Source organism: Gavialis gangeticus, unplaced genomic scaffold (assembly GCF_001723915.1).
Source record: "Gavialis gangeticus isolate Ggan-Ray unplaced genomic scaffold, GavGan_comp1, whole genome shotgun sequence".
In the NCBI taxonomy this organism is placed as follows: domain Eukaryota; kingdom Metazoa; phylum Chordata; order Crocodylia; family Gavialidae; genus Gavialis; species Gavialis gangeticus.
The window spans coordinates 16,857,025-16,872,569 of NW_017729016.1; the positions used below are offsets into that span (position 1 = coordinate 16,857,025).

The 15,545-nt window shown below is 48.1% G+C and overlaps 1 protein-coding gene across 5 annotated transcripts in view; it reads right to left on the minus strand.

Moving 5' to 3' along the window:
• Positions 1–15,545, minus strand: part of MAD1L1 (MAD1 mitotic arrest deficient like 1) — a 582,466-nt gene that overhangs the window by 182,720 nt on the left and 384,201 nt on the right. For all 5 annotated transcript variants that reach the window (XM_019512951.1, XM_019512948.1, XM_019512950.1 and 2 more), the window contains one exon: positions 5,673–5,880. In XM_019512951.1, the coding sequence (XP_019368496.1) occupies positions 5,673–5,880 (208 nt within the window). The remainder of the gene's footprint in view (positions 1–5,672; positions 5,881–15,545) is intronic.

Below are 15,545 nucleotides of genomic sequence, written 5' to 3' on the forward strand. Positions count from 1 at the left end.
GAGAAAAGGACCAGTGAACTCTATGGCAAGTTGCCAAGTTGTGCTGCAGCCTGTGGTGGTTACGCTCAAAGAGATTTAAAGTCCAGCATAACCTTGATTTTTTAATAGAGTCACATTTAATGAGCTTTTGCGTCCACAGCAATAATTTCCTTATTGCCTATCCAGGAGTTAGAACCATAATCAGAAAAGCATGCTGCATTCCAGCCCAATGAAAGAATTTAATAATGGCCAATACATTATTATCAAAACCATCAACATCATTGTTCTTAATGCCTTTTCTGGTTGCTGTAATTATAAGCCTTCAAACCTTGAGTGCAACGGCTGCAGATCACACAAGCCTGCAGAACATAACAAAGATGACTGGCTAAAGGCAACCCAAATTTTTCATTTCTGCTGGTAAGCCATTCAGCGTGTATCAGAGCACAAGGGTTAGAATTACAGAAAATTAGGGCTGGAAGGGACCTCAGGAGGTCACACCTAGTCCAACTGCCTACTCAAGACAAGACCATCCCCAACTAGATCATCCCAGGCAAGGCTGTGTCTAGTTGAGGATTAAAAACCTACACGGATGGAAAGTCCACCACCTCTCTGGGTAACCTGCTCCAGTGTTTTACTACCCTCCTAGTGAGAAAGTCTTCCCTAATATCTAACCTAAACTCCCACTGCTGCAATTTGAGCCTATTGCTCTTTGTTCTGCATCTGTCACCACTGAGAATAGTCCAGCTCCATCCTCTTTGCAACCTCCCTGCAGGGAGTTGAAGGCTGATATTAAATCCCCTCTTAGTCTTCTCTTCCTCTAAACTAAATAAGCCCAGTTCCCTCAGCCTCTTCTCATAAATCACGTGCCCTAGCCCCCTCACCACTTTGTTGCCCTCTGCTGGACACTCTCCAATTTGTCCACATCCTTTCTGTAGTGGGGAGCCCAAAACTGGACACAGTTCTCCAGATGTGGCCTCACCGGTGCTGAATAGAGGGGAATAATCACTTCCCTTGACCTGCTGGCAACACCCCTACAAGTGCAGCCTGGTATGCCGTTAGCCTTCTTGGCAACAAGGGCACACTGCTGGCTCATGTTCATATTACTGTCGACCATAACCCCCAGGTCCTTTTCTGCAGAAGTGTAACAATAAAAACACTTATTTGCCCATTTGCTGCACTTAGGCACAGCTGCACATGGCTTTCACTGTCTTGCTTCACCTTTACCTACCCACAGTCACTCTTTTCTTGTGTTGGGAGGAGGGATTAGTTCTCACCTTTTCCCTATCCAGTTCTGCAAGGAAGGGATTTCCCACCTCCAAAAAGCATGGAGCTGCACTTGCCCCTTTCTTTATAGAGACTGTAACTAGCAGCAAGAGATGCTGCTGAGTTTCTAATCCATGCTGTTCTGTACAGAATCATTTCCATGAGAGACACTGAAAAGTGATCCCTTACAACTCACGGTTAAGTGAACTGCAGAAGTTGCTCATCACACCAGCTACAGTTGATGTTAATGAAGAGTTTCTGCAGCAAGCTGCTGGTTCCCACCTTGTAGGATGTTACAGTGGAAGGTGCACGGCAGCACTGCCACTCCTGCAGGCAGCGCGGCTGGCGAGTTAGACCTGGATCTCCCACGTCCCACATGGGGAGACATTAGTATTTTTGTGATGGATTTTTGTGATCCATCTATGTTTTTAAGCATCCCCAGTTTTTATGCCTCGAGTGACTGGAGCATAGGGCAGATATATCCCCTGCTAGCTTGGGAACCAGTAGTAGCCAGGGGGAACATTTTTGCATGCCTGACAACCCACCTAATAAGGATGGTTAATACTTGGACAATTAGTCTATACTATACTGCTGCAGCAAGAAATACTCAAGTGAGACAGTTCAACTAGCATGGGTAGGTCTACACTTCCCTGCAATCATAGGCTAGGCAGACGTTCAAAAAGCTTGAGGCGGAATCCATCAAACTTATGCAGGTTTCTGTACATAGTGTAGGTTAGTTCGGGAGTGAACCGAACACAGTATAGGGGAGGGAGGGTGGGCAGGCTGCCTGCACTGCCCGAGTTCAGGAGGTTGGAGGTGCCCTGCATGCCTCCCAGCATGCCCTGCAGGTTCCCTGGACTGCTGGAGGTTGCTAAGAGCAGCCTAGCACGCGGACCACCCCTGACTGGCTGCTGGGCACAGGTGAGCACACCTCTTCCCACTGCTGGCATCTGTCAACCACAGGCAGGCAGCAGAGGCTATCGGGATTGCCCATCCCCTGCGAATGGGTCTGCTCCATAGTGCTAGGCCTGCTCATGGGGGCATGGGTCCCTGGGCAGACTCCTGCACCCCTGCCCAGGAACTCCCATGCCCCCTACGAGTGGGCACAGATCCAGGGAGCCAGACCAAGCTGCAGGACACAGTGGAGCTCCCCTACCCCATCACCCCCCTCCTCTGTAGCACCAGTCACATGCATCTGCAGCTGGGTCTGCTCCATGGCACTGCACCTGCTCGTGGAGGCATAGGGGTCTCTGGGTGGGCACCCACACCCCCACCTGGGAACCCCTATGCCCCCCACAAGTGGGTGCAGACCAGGGAGCCTGACTGAGTTGCAGGGCCCCCTCTCCCCCTCCATTGTCAGCCACTGTGCTGACTCTGCTCTGTAAGAGCCCAGGGGCAAGGCCAGCTGGGCACTCAGCCAGAGTAGCTGAGCATAGGCCAATGCTAGCATACCTACCTGCAAGGTGGAGGGGTGGGGGGGCCTCAAAGTCACCTGGGATGCCAGCAGACAGCGACCTAACATGATTTGATAAGGGACCTGGTACCGAAGTTCAGTGCACCAAACTAACCTAATTCAAATACGTTTGAGTGCACAGACCCGAACTTCTGCACAGTTATGGGTTTGGTTCCATTTCCAATCACTTACTTTGGATTATGTGTAAAGTCTGTACCTAGCCATAATGAATGTCCCAGAGACGCACCCAATGACAAGGTGCAACTAACCCCCTCAGTGCTAAATAATATAACTGGACTGTTTGCACTAATATCCTAGCAGTATAGGCCCCAAGTATTCAGCACATCCATATACTCAATCAGTTGAATGAGCCTCCCTGCAGGACTACATCGTTGAAAACAACCATGGTTCTGCAGCAGAGGGAAGGGGTTGAGTTTGTGGCTGCAATACTGTCAATAGGGTCTGTGCATGGCAGGGATTCACTCAAGTTCAGGAAGCAGTGGAAGAAGGAGTTTCTATCTGACTGCATGCAAACTAACAGCGTGACTTTCCACACCCTGGTCAGAGAGATCGTCCAGACACAGGTCCCCTCGGTATTGTTTTTCCATTTTGTTTACATGAGACATTTTCACATGCGCTTAGAGACACCTGGAGCCTGCCAAAGTCCCTCTGTGACTGTGATAAATGATTGCTAGAGAAGGCAACCAAAGCACATGCAACCCCAGCTAGATGCTGCCACCAATGTTCTCCTTTCCTTACAAGATTGTGAACAAAAGCCAGAATGATGTAGCAGAGGGCTAAGGGGAGAAGGGACACAAGCACACTGCCTCTGACAAGCTGAAAGCATGCTGAACCCCAGAGAACTGTTTGTTTTTCTGTCTGATTCCTCAAAAGGGAAAAAAAAACAGCTTAAAAGTGCATCCCATGTACGCTATGACAAACTTAGTAACACACTGGCATGGAAAATGCTTGATGGGAAGCAAAGAACAAACCAAATGAGTAGAATCAGGATGGAAATTATGAGTAAAAAACCCCAGAGGGCATATATGGGAAATATAATACCTCAGTTGCAATGGTCCAATTACTATAGATCGGTGGGGGACCAACCTTTCTGGCAGGTGTGTCACAAATCAAGCCCATGTCCTCTCCAAGTGACACTCCAATCCCCCTTCCCCTGCCTGCTCTGTTGCTCTGCTTTCAGCTCCCTGCCCTGTGCTCCCTGTCTGATCTGCTACTCTGCTTTTGGCTCCCTGCCCTACCTGCCACTGTGCTGTCTTCCCTCTCCCGGATCTGCTGCATGCCACACACAGAGGCTGCCCGGGCCAGTTGTGGCATGTGTGCTGCAGGTTAGTTTTGCCTGCTGTAGATTAAACCCCAGTCACAGAGACGCAAAGATGGCCTCACCTCTGCATCTTCTCTGCCACTGTCTAGGATGCTCCTCACTGGGTTTGAGGAGCACTGACACACACATATATACCTGCAACATGTGACACACTAAACTATGCAGCAGCACAATGTGAGATGGGGCAATAAACAGCCAGGTTTACTGTAGCTTAACGGCTATGAAATTCAGATTCAAATTGCAGTAAATGCTATCCTTGAGAAGCCCAACTGTTCCACCGGGATCTTAAGTTGGAAGCACCAGCGAGCAGCGTTTGTCTTCCTTAAGTGTTTGGAAAGTATCTAGCAATTTGGGGTGCTACTGACAAACAAAACCAAATGCCTCCAGGGAGAGAGACTCTCTGCATCTTTAAGGTCCAGTGGCACCTTATCCCTTCCTTCCCCAAAGAGGGAGGTTTCACTCCACAACCTCAAGTATGCTATATAGATTTTCTGTTGTAATTTTCATTTGTATAACAGCAGTATCCACTATAATGCGTGAAGGCAAATGCTTTCTTTTCGGTAATAAACACTGTTGTTTGATATAATGAAAAACAAGCAAGCTATTTGCAAAATGCTTCCGTGCTGAAAGCATCTCATCACAAAATTTCTTTCACCCAAGGCTGAGACACTGCTTGAGTCTCAAATCTCGGGTGTATACAGCCTGAGAGAAAAATGCTACCATCTTGGCCACCCACCTTACAGTGCACCGCCATCTGTGGGTACCAGCACTACAACAGGTTAGCTCCTCACCGCCCTGCCTGCCTTTTGTGCAGATTCTTTTATTTGTCTGTTCAGCTACAGCAGAGATGCTTTGAGGGCAAGCATGTGTGGGTCTCACTTACAACAATAAGCTCTCTTGGGTTCTGCAGTGTGAATAAACTCTGCCTGGCCACCACTCGTCGTTCTAGATGACAGGTCACGCTACTGATATTGTTACCTTGATTTACAGAGTTAGAGTGTATATGGGAGGTGCTGACCTCATGGTTATTGTACTAAAAGGTCTCATTCATGTATGTGAATGGAAGACAGGCTCTGAATTGTGGGAGAGACTCCGATTTTGCGAGCTGCTTTTAAGCCTAGTGAAAGATGTACTCTATTTTCACGGCATATTGAATTTAGCTGTGATTAATGGGGCCCATATACACTGATAAACAATATTAATTTGTTTTAAGCTAGGTCTGAAAAGATTTCCACCACTTGTTTCCCCACAGCAGGGAGAGTTATTTTCTGCTGTCCACAAGACCTCGAGGGCTCAGCCCAGCCCTGAAAAGAGGGAAATATTTCCTCTCTGCCCACTGTCGGCACTGTCCAGGCAAGGTCACTTTGTCCATGCTTCATTCATCATGTGCAAGTACCAAGTATTATTATTATTTATCCTTACCAGACATCCTCTTCATCAAACCATCATAGTGCTGCTACCCCATACTCACTTCCTTTGGTGCCTTCCAATCCTTATTCGTATCTGCCCACCCCAGCCCCAAATGATGTGCAGGGTCCCCAGTTAACTTGGCTGGGGGGTATTATCAGTTTGAACGGCAGCACTGTGACGACAAAGGGGAAAGAGACTCTTCGTGACTAGAAACCAGAAATGCACCTGCAATTTCTTGTGGCGACTGCAAGCTTCCAACCCCCTCAGGGTTATTAGAGATGGAGCCTCCTCCTTCCAGCACCCTGACAAGCTCCCTCAGCCTCTCACACTCCTCCTGGAGTTGTTGCTGCTCTTCTTTCCGCTGCTGCTTGGCCAGGCTTGCTGGGTTCATACTGAAATGAAGGACTTTGGTTTTACTGGGGTCGTAGTCACCCTGCAAAAACACAAAGAAAATAAGTACGGCATGGACCTATGAAATGTTCCATGCACCATCCACCCACTACACAGAGGGAGAAAGGATAAAAAAACAACACACATGGGAACTACATGCTTAAGCAGTGGTAATGTTTTAATTCTGGGAATGGAAAGCAGCCGAAGCAGGGGCTGCTTTTCTTCCCTAAAAGCAACAGATGTGTCCCCTGGGTGATACCTCTATTGTTAAATTTAACTCCAGGAATGAAGTTTTACGGTTCATTTTTAAATCCCCTGATAGCAGGAGATTATAATGAACATGCCGAGGCAGCCTTACACTACAGCAGGACACAGAGCACAAGCCTAATTTATTACAAGTACAATTCTACCATGTCCACAGGAGTCCAGTGCAGGAATCATTATCAAGTTTTATCAGCCTGTCCCAAGGAAGCGAAGAGACGTTTCATTTTATATTTCTCTTACAGGTGAATTATATTTATAGTAGTTTAACTGGTAGGCCAAACTCTAAAACAAGAGATTAATATCCTTTCAGCAGGGAAAGGATTTCAACAAGGAAAATATTGATAGTGTGGTTTCAAAGGCACAGTCTTCACATGCACTGGAGAGTCTTAAAACCTTAAAAAAAAAAAAAAAAATCAACATCTCTGCTAATCCTGATTTCCACTATACATTGGCCAGGTGAAACCTAAAGTGATTTTGCAAATGTTAATTAACCCTGAACACCAGCATTATTATTCCAATTTCATTTCTTACTTAGCATTAAATATGTGTTAATTTTTTTTAACATTTCATGGACTGGCAAACTGAGGCTCAGAGAGGCTGGGTCAACAGGTTTTTTATTAATCTACAAAGAGAACCCAGGAGACCTGCTTCCCAATTAAATATCTAATCACCAAACCCACTCCCTACTACAGATCCTTTTATTTATGGGTTTTTTTGACCTATGCTGTGTTAGTAGGAAACAGAGGTGGCTAGTGCATGCTTTATTTAAAGGCAAAAGGCCATTACAGGACAACAGCAAATAAAAGGACCATTTAATCCATGACCATGCTGCCTGATACCTCTTTGACACCTCTGTTATTTATATTCCATCTTTGACCTCTCATCCACTCCCCTAGGAAAAACCATCAAGCAAAAGGCAATGTCCTTCCCCCATTCTCTTCCGGGAGATGAATTTTAGTGAGAAAAAGAGAAACGTAAAAATGTAATATCCTGGGGCTGTTTCAGAGCCCTCTAGTGGCTCAGACCATTACTCAGTTTCCTTGTTTTAACAAGACCGACTCCACAGGGATGTATAGGTGCCCAAGTTCGGCACCACTGCTCAGGGGGCAGGTGCTCTTCCCACCTCGGAAGGGAAAGGACCGGCAGCTCCAACTATTCTGTTCAGCAGCTCCCCTCCCCTTCCAGAAACCAGCCTGCAATGTCCCTTTTAGTGTCCAGACACAACACCACCCCTGGAAGCTGGCTCCCCAAGAGGATGAGATGCACCCAATGCAGAAAGTTGCCCAGGAAGCTGGCAAAGGAAGAAGTTGTTCAGAGTTGAGGGGAGAAAGAGAACGAAGAGCAAAAGCATTTCAAGTCAGGCACGGGTTTAGGGATGAACACTGATCAATGATGGCTTATTCCCAACCGCCACACATTGCTCAGAGGAGGAAAGAGCCTGTAACAGTCTACACAATGCACACACATGACCCTCCACGAGCTGGAAGTCCAGACCGCCACCTGTGACAATCTGGGGAAGCAGCCTGTGCACAACTTGCACGGCCTGGTTTCTGCTGGGAAACTGCTGCATCGTGTAATGCACTGAGGCATGAGGAATACACAGACAGCACTGTGATGAGTCCCTCTGTCCAGGGAGAACAGAGTTGTGCTCAGAGTTGTTATGCGAGCGCCTTCAAACAACAGGCATGCTAAGGAGGATGCTCTTGTTGTACAGTGAGCATAACCCAGTCTACCAACTTGGGAGAAGAATTAGGGCAGAGGAACAAAAGATCAATGAATGGGAAGACAGTGGTGGGACCAAAGAACCTCATGTGACTCAAAGTAGGACAGGCAGCTTTGGGGCAGGAGAGAGAGGACTGTGCTTTCATGGCTGGGGATCTGCTTATGCTCCAAAACCACCCAAGGAGCCACAGAGGATGCCGATAAACCCAACAAACTCTTCAGTGTGGTGAGGAAACCGAGGCAAAAGAAACACACATGGGCATTGTTATTTTGTCTAGAACTGTGTGCTTCTTGTCCTATTGAGGTAAAGGGTAAGTTGTTTTACACCCTATGCAAACTATGTGCATGTTGTGTGCTGCATCACTCGCATAGGCTGAGAGTTCAAACTTTAAACCCATCAAGTCTCATCGTGGGCAGTTCTGGGAGAGGACTGATGAGCCGGGATGGGAGCTAGTGTTAGCTCTGACAACATCAAGCACTGGGCTTCACAGTCCTCTTCCTGTGCAGGAGTAGTGGACAAGGAGCCAATAGATGCCAATAAAAGTAACATCACAGCAGCCTGTTTCAGGCTGCAGGAAGCTTAGCAGCACAAAAGGCCAGTGGACTGGAACCCATCACAACAGCCTAGGGAGTGTCCAGCAAAATAAACTGGAACAGGGCTGCAGCACCAGCTCATTAGACATTTCCTGGCGAGCAAACCACACACTGGCATCTAAAGCTGTGGACTGGTCCTCATACAGCCGCCCAGCTGGGATCGTATGCTGTCTTTGGGTAAAGGACTCTCCCTGCCCTTGCCCGGTACAAAAGCAGGCTACCAAGCAAGGTCGGGGGCTCTCTCTCTCCCACCCTCCTAGTCTCTCAGCTCGCTAGGCTTCCTTTTCACAGGAAGAAGGTTCAAAGGCACAGTTAACAACCGTGTTTAGGTGGCCTGGTGAGAAGAAGCGCTTAAAGCTCGAGTCGCTGGTACCCCTTTGCCCCATACATCGTCACTGTGGCTGTGCTTAGGAAATCCGAGGTGTGATTCTTGTCCTGCTTCTTGGGGCTAGCACCATGCTAGGAGGGTTTGGGGGTGTAGGGATCCTGGCGCTCTATACCAACAAAACCCTTGTGCTGTGGGTGCGCTCAGATCATACCAATACAGTAAAACCATTCCCCGAGTGGAATAAGCTGTACAGGGGAAGTGTTGTTTTGCTTATATAACTGTGTCTGTGCTAGGGGCTTTTGCTGGCATAGTTGTGTCAGTCGGGGATCACACCCCCTGACTGACAACTGTGCTGGCAGGAGTCCATAATGTAGATACAGCCTATGATTTTATGCAGTCCCTATAAGTGCAGAAGCTGAGCGACTTAACCCAGGCTCTCATACATAATGGGCAGATGCTGGTTATCGCACTGAATTTCAGTATTAGAAGAAAATCGTACAAAGCTGGAGAATACTGACAACCTTCCCTATTGAGATCACTTTGACCCGCTTGTCACTGGCTCATTCATTCCAATTTCTGGTGGCAATACGCTCCAGCTTTTCTACAGGGTGCTGCCACAAAACTGCAAGACTGACTGCTATCTCTCTCCCAGCCTGCTATATTTTTCCTTTCTACAACACCACCCCACCTTGTTAGAGCAAGCTCTGAAAAGAAGCACAGACAACACAATACCAGGATACAATCCCAGGTTTGGGGGCCCACCAGCAAGCCTGAGCATTGGAGGATTTCTTAGTCTGATGTTACACTCCATTTACAGACAGGCAAACAACTTAGAAACCCACTGTGATAGGAAGACAGTATCTTTACCCTTTGACAGAATCCATGTAAAAATATGTAGTTTCCACTATAGTCATACCCTGAAAGTGGGATTGGGTCTGCATTCTGCTAGAGGCTATATACCATAGGAGATAAATCTCTTCCCTAAACAGTTTACAAACTACATAGACAAGACAGCCTAGAGCAGGTAGAGAAACAAAAGCACAGGCTGATGAGCCCAAAGTCTCATGGCAGGGAATGCAGGTCTCCTGAGTCTAACCACCGAACCACATTTCCTCTCTGAAAATGAATGATGTATAAGCCCCCTATACAGTACCACTTGGGAGCATACAACATTACAACGGTTTCAGATAAATGGGGAGCACAGTGTACAATGGAGATGATGCATCTGGGAAGGCATCGCAACTTCGGATAACTGGCGTATGTGCGCATTAGCCAGCAAAAAATGATGCCACGACTTTACCTTGATTTTTTTTCTAAACTTCAGAAGGCCAGAAGTAAACTGAGTTGGCTTTAGGTACAGACCCATGGGGTCACCAGCGAGACTGGACTGCAAGGAAGCATCAACAGTCCAGTACTGCTTAGGGGAAAACTGAGCCCTCATGCTGGTGAGAAGGCACACGGTCTTCTCCTGGAATCGTTGAAGATCTACAGCATGCACAATCCCCTCATGCAACACATCATCCTTGTTACTAAACCATGGATTTATTTGTTTGATTCAGAAAAGGGGGATCCAACAACATGTGCTTATGTGTTTGTTAAGACTGGATGAATTGCAAACCACGAGACTGCATGAATGTTTCTCCAAACAAGAACTGAGAATCCCAAGCAGCTGCTCAGGATGTTACTTTGATTCTGCACCTTAGTAAAGTAAGAGGCATCTCCTCCCCAGCAGCGGAAAGTGCTGCAGCTTGATGTGAAACATGTTCTGTGGCCTTCACAAAATGGTAAGAAGCCTGTTTTTAAGGGATGGCAACCTGGGCCTTACATGTGCAGAAGCAACCGGCCCTTCCCAAATTCCAAGCACCCTTTACATGAAACCATGAGATGGTTTGGGGGAGAGATCCTACATGAGACTGAGACCAGCTGATTGCTGGAAGGACAACAGAAAGAGGATTCGCCATTTCACCTGGCAATTGCACTCGCAAACTGTCTGGTTCCTTTCAACAGCAATTCACAACCAGAGACTTGCACACCAGGGATCTATATTGTAGATTTCTAATTAGCACAATACACTTGTGTGTCAGGGACAATGTGCTGGCTGATAATTCCCCAGCAAAGGAAATAACTTTAGGAACTAGTCACTGTAAAGACACATGCAGGCTCTACCTCCGAGGAATAATGTTGAACTGGTAACTCAGATGTGACAGAACAACACACTCAGAACCTCAGTACAGAGAAGTGATGAATGACTTGATTGATTGCAGCCAGGTGTGGCTGACACTTGAGCAGTACAGTGAATTATTCATTTGTGGAAAGTAAGATGCTAACTAGTTGATTTGGTGCTTGCAGCAGCAAAACCAGATCCATGCGAGGACAAACAGGACTTCCTGCCTCTAGGGGGGCTCTGATTTGTAAACATTTCCCTACTAAAAATGGATCATTATCTTTTCTTCATTTCCACCAAACTGGAATGGCTCGGCTATGCTAGCCTTGCTGGTGCCCAAGATATTTCATAAAGATGACTGACTGAGTCACAAGTTGCCATGCTCGGTGACATTAAATAATGCATTGCTTTGATCCAGAACTGGTCTATGTGATTTAGTCTAGTGCAATGGTGACTCCCATAGAGTTCTCTTACTACACGGTGAGAGGCTGCAAATTGCCAAAACGCTTCTCACCTGATCCCGTGTAAATGCCTGAAGTAACAGCCATGAAAACCACAGCGAACAGTTCGACCTCCTGAAATGTCACGAGCACACACTTGCAGGAATGGCGAGCTACTCAAGTGCGGTACTGACTTGCAACAGTCTTCCTGGGAAAGGATCTGGGGAGAGTCAAGTTCATGGTCTGAGACTTGGGTTCTGTAAATTCAGACCAGACTCCATTACTCTTTACCCAATTAAACATCCTCGCTGAAAACTGGGCCCCAAGAAAACCATTATGCTGAGGTCGTGTGACATTTTGAAAGACCCCTACTCCTGACGGCTGCGTGCAGTAAGTCTGCCCATTTAAATCCCAGAGTGAAGATGCACATTCCTTTTTTTTTTCTTCATGATGGAAAATGTTAGCATCGCCCAATGATGAAATTGTGATTGAGGGCAAGAATTCTTTAACCTCCAAAACCACCCAAATCTTTCTACAGAAGAACACGGGGGAGGGAGATCCTGCGGAGACCGCACTTGGAACAACGAAAGCCTGTTCTGACACCTGCCCGCGTTCAGGAGCTGCAGAATCCTGATTCACATAACACCTTTCTCCTACAGTCATAAAAGCTTACTCCAGAGGATATCTAGTTGCAGATTATTTTCAGGGGTGAACAGGTGAGAATGAAGTACTTAAAACTGCACAGCCTGTTTTCAATGAAGCACTCAATGCCGAACACAAGCATTTAATCCTACATGTATGCTGTTGATATGCTCAGTCCCTGGGAAGACAGGAGAGCTAGCAAAGGAAACGCTCTCAACTACTGTGAATGAGTTTGTCCAGCAACATTAATGAAACAAAAATTCAGAAGGCTCAGTTCGTACTGCTTGAAGCAACAAAGGCAAATGTCGGCAGGGAATTTTAACAAACCATTTGCTTCTTTTTATATCCCATAAAGATGTTCCCTTGCGCTGAAAAGAAAACCAGGTTGACGCCCACAGATGAGCCTTACAGGCACTTACCACAAATGTATCCTCCACGCTTCTTACACCATTGATGTCAATAAAACTAAGAGAGATTAGACTGTCTGGGCAATACGATGGATTTCAGTTGAACATATGGCCAGAGGAGTTTAATCTCTGTTAGCTTGCAGTGAAACATATGGTGGTATCCCCAGCTGAGAGGGGGCTCCGACTCATAAGCTCTTCAGGGAAGGAACCATCTCATCCTTCGTGTGGACACTAGCACACCACCGGTGTTCCCAAAATGCAAACGGCATCCTGTACCCTCCCTCACAATTGAAGGTGCTTGTTCACACACTGATTTCTTAATAGAAAAACCCACAAGGCTTCTGGAATTGGCTCCATTATGCACTCAAAAGGCACTATCAATGGTACCTAACCCGGAGTCAGGACAACACCAATCTAACGCAACCTAGCAAATACTGCCAGTTGTAAAGGGAAGGCCGCCTCAGCAGAAAACCCTGCATAAACACTCACAGTGGGGTGGATGGGGAAGAAAACTCCAAGGAGAGATCTGGAGGGTAAGACGGAGGTTGGATGGTCTCTTGAAAGAGGGAGGTGGAGAGTGCTCGAGGGTCTTTTCCACTTCACAGAATTGTTGCGCTTCCATTTGGTGGCTTTTTATATGACATAATATGGCCAAGTGCCCCCAGACTGCCTCTGAATTCCTTCGGGCGCTTTTGAATGGGGGCTAGGCACCACCTTCAACCTTGGGGCCTCTAGACACATCCTAGGGTGCAGACCCTCTGCCTAGCACCTTCTCAGAGCTGGACTTCAGAGTCCACCTACCTGTCCCCAAGCTCCATTCCCCTTTGCTGGAAAGAAGGTGCAGCTTAAACACCTTTCCCCAGAATCTCAGGTTTCTGGTTTTCTGTTCAGCTCTTCCAGAAAATTATGCAATTGTGAACGACCAGACGCACAAGTACAGCCAGGCTTTGCACAGTTTCTAAACATCATCTCAAGCAGAATCTATTAACTGTGAGTAGATGTATTCACCAGCTTGTCACAGTTGCCACTGCAGTGGATAAGCCGGTATGCTTGCACCGTATCCAGTTAGCCGGTCCCTAACCTTCTGTGGGAGCAGGCTGGTGTCTGCCTGCGATTACTCCCAGCACTGTCTGTGCTTAACTTTCTGTTGCAAGTGAAAAAGAGAAGATCTATCCCCGACTAAATATTAACACATGGCACCCACCAAACGAAGCATAAGTCATCCCTAGAAAATGTCATTTTAATGGAATTTCTGTTTCTTGGATTTGCTCTTTTTTGTTTCTTTGCTCAGGCTCGTTAAAGTGATTAGAGCAAAACCCAAACTAAACAGCATCCAAAAGAACTCCCCCCGGACCCAGTGTACAAAAGCACAACACACTGACCAAAGCCCGGCTCCCTCTGTTACAGAAGATAACCACACCAATGGATCTTTAAAGCCCTTGGAACAGGAACTGTATTCAGAAAAAAATGGATTGCAAAGATGAGACAAAGCAAACCAACAAATAACCAACAAACACCACCTGCTCCTCGCAGCCCTGCCAGAAACACACAGACGCGGAATCAGAAGCAGCTGAAAAAAAAGGATGCTGGAATGTTGTGAAGGGGATCACTGTTCACGGCACATTTCCTGCCTGCTCCTCTCTCCTCCCCAGATTTGGCTCTCAGATATGTGACCTCTGCAGGGTGCGTGATGCTGAGAGTGGGCAGATTCCACCGAGGTCATTTTCGGTCCTGCCTCGCCCCTTCTCCATCCTGGGTTCAAATCTTGCTACATCTTCTGCAACATGCACAATGGAACACGAAGCTTCTCCTTCCTTATCACAGCCTCTTCTTCCTCTAAGGCCTCCTAACACCTGGACTGCCCCTTTCTCATCGTTAAACACCAAAGGCGCAAAAATGATCATTGTGGCCACGTCCAGGTGAGTGAGCACATGCCTGTTGTGGCATCTCAAAGCAGCTTGAGATGCTGCAGGAGGCATGTTAGGAATGAAAAAATGTTCCCCGTGCTGCATATTTGCAGTGTGGACTCTAAGTCTGATACTGGGAAATCTCGGTATCAAAAAAAAATATGGCAGAAAAAAGCAGAGGAGGGCGTGCTCCTGGAGCGTGCCCTGAAGCAACCAGAGAGATGCTCTAGCACCGAGCCAAGGCATCTCTATGCTTGCTGCTCTAGTGCACTGCCTCAGCCTGCTGGAGGGAATAGGAGTGGGGCAAGGCTACAGCACTGGCCCAGACCCAGGCTTTGTCCCAGGTAAGTAGGAATGTGGGGGTGAGGGGGACTGAGGATGAGGCACTGCAGGTTGGGGGGGGCTGTGTGGGGGTGTTGGGTTTGTGGGTGGGTTGTGGGGGGACTGTGTGGGAGGGGTGGGTGCCCCACTTGCCCCCTGCATAGTGCACAGACCCCCCTGGAGCAGCAGTGGGCTGTCGGGGCATTCATGGCCTGCTACCAGCAGAGACCCCTGGAAGCACATGGTGCCACCCGAGACCCAAGGGCTCCATGTGACGCATGGAGCCAGCCCAGCCCGCTGGCATGCACCTTCAGACAGGGCCGAGCCAGCTCTTGCTGCCACCTGGGACTCCCAGCACCACAGAGACAGGAGCTGCAAGCCATCAGCCTGGGCTGGTTCCTGCCTCTACGTGCCCTGTGCACCAGCAGGCCAGGCCAAATCTGTGTGCCACATGGAGCCCCTGGGTCTCATGTGGTGCCATGTGCTGCTGCAGGGTAGGGGGAAGTGGGCAGTGCACCATGTGGGGATCCACCCCTCCCACACAGTCCTCCCCACCCCTACACAGTTCCCCCACAACCACAAACAAAACCCCCATCCAAAACCCACCCACAAACCCCACACCCTGCAAACGCCTGTACAAAACCCACACTGTCCCCGTAAACCTTACCCTCACAAACCCTACACCCCCCCCACACACCCTACACCCATCCCCCCACACACCCTACACCCATCCCCCCACACGTCTCACACCTTGCGTGGCCAGCTGCCAGATGGGAAAGGACCTGCTGGCAGGAGCCATGGCTGCAGGGGCAACTGACACACTGCAGCCCTGCCCCATGCCCACATCAGTGCTGGGACATGCAGCCCCAGCCTGGGGGCGCTCCTGGTCCCAGGAACTACTCGGGGGGGGGGGGGGGGG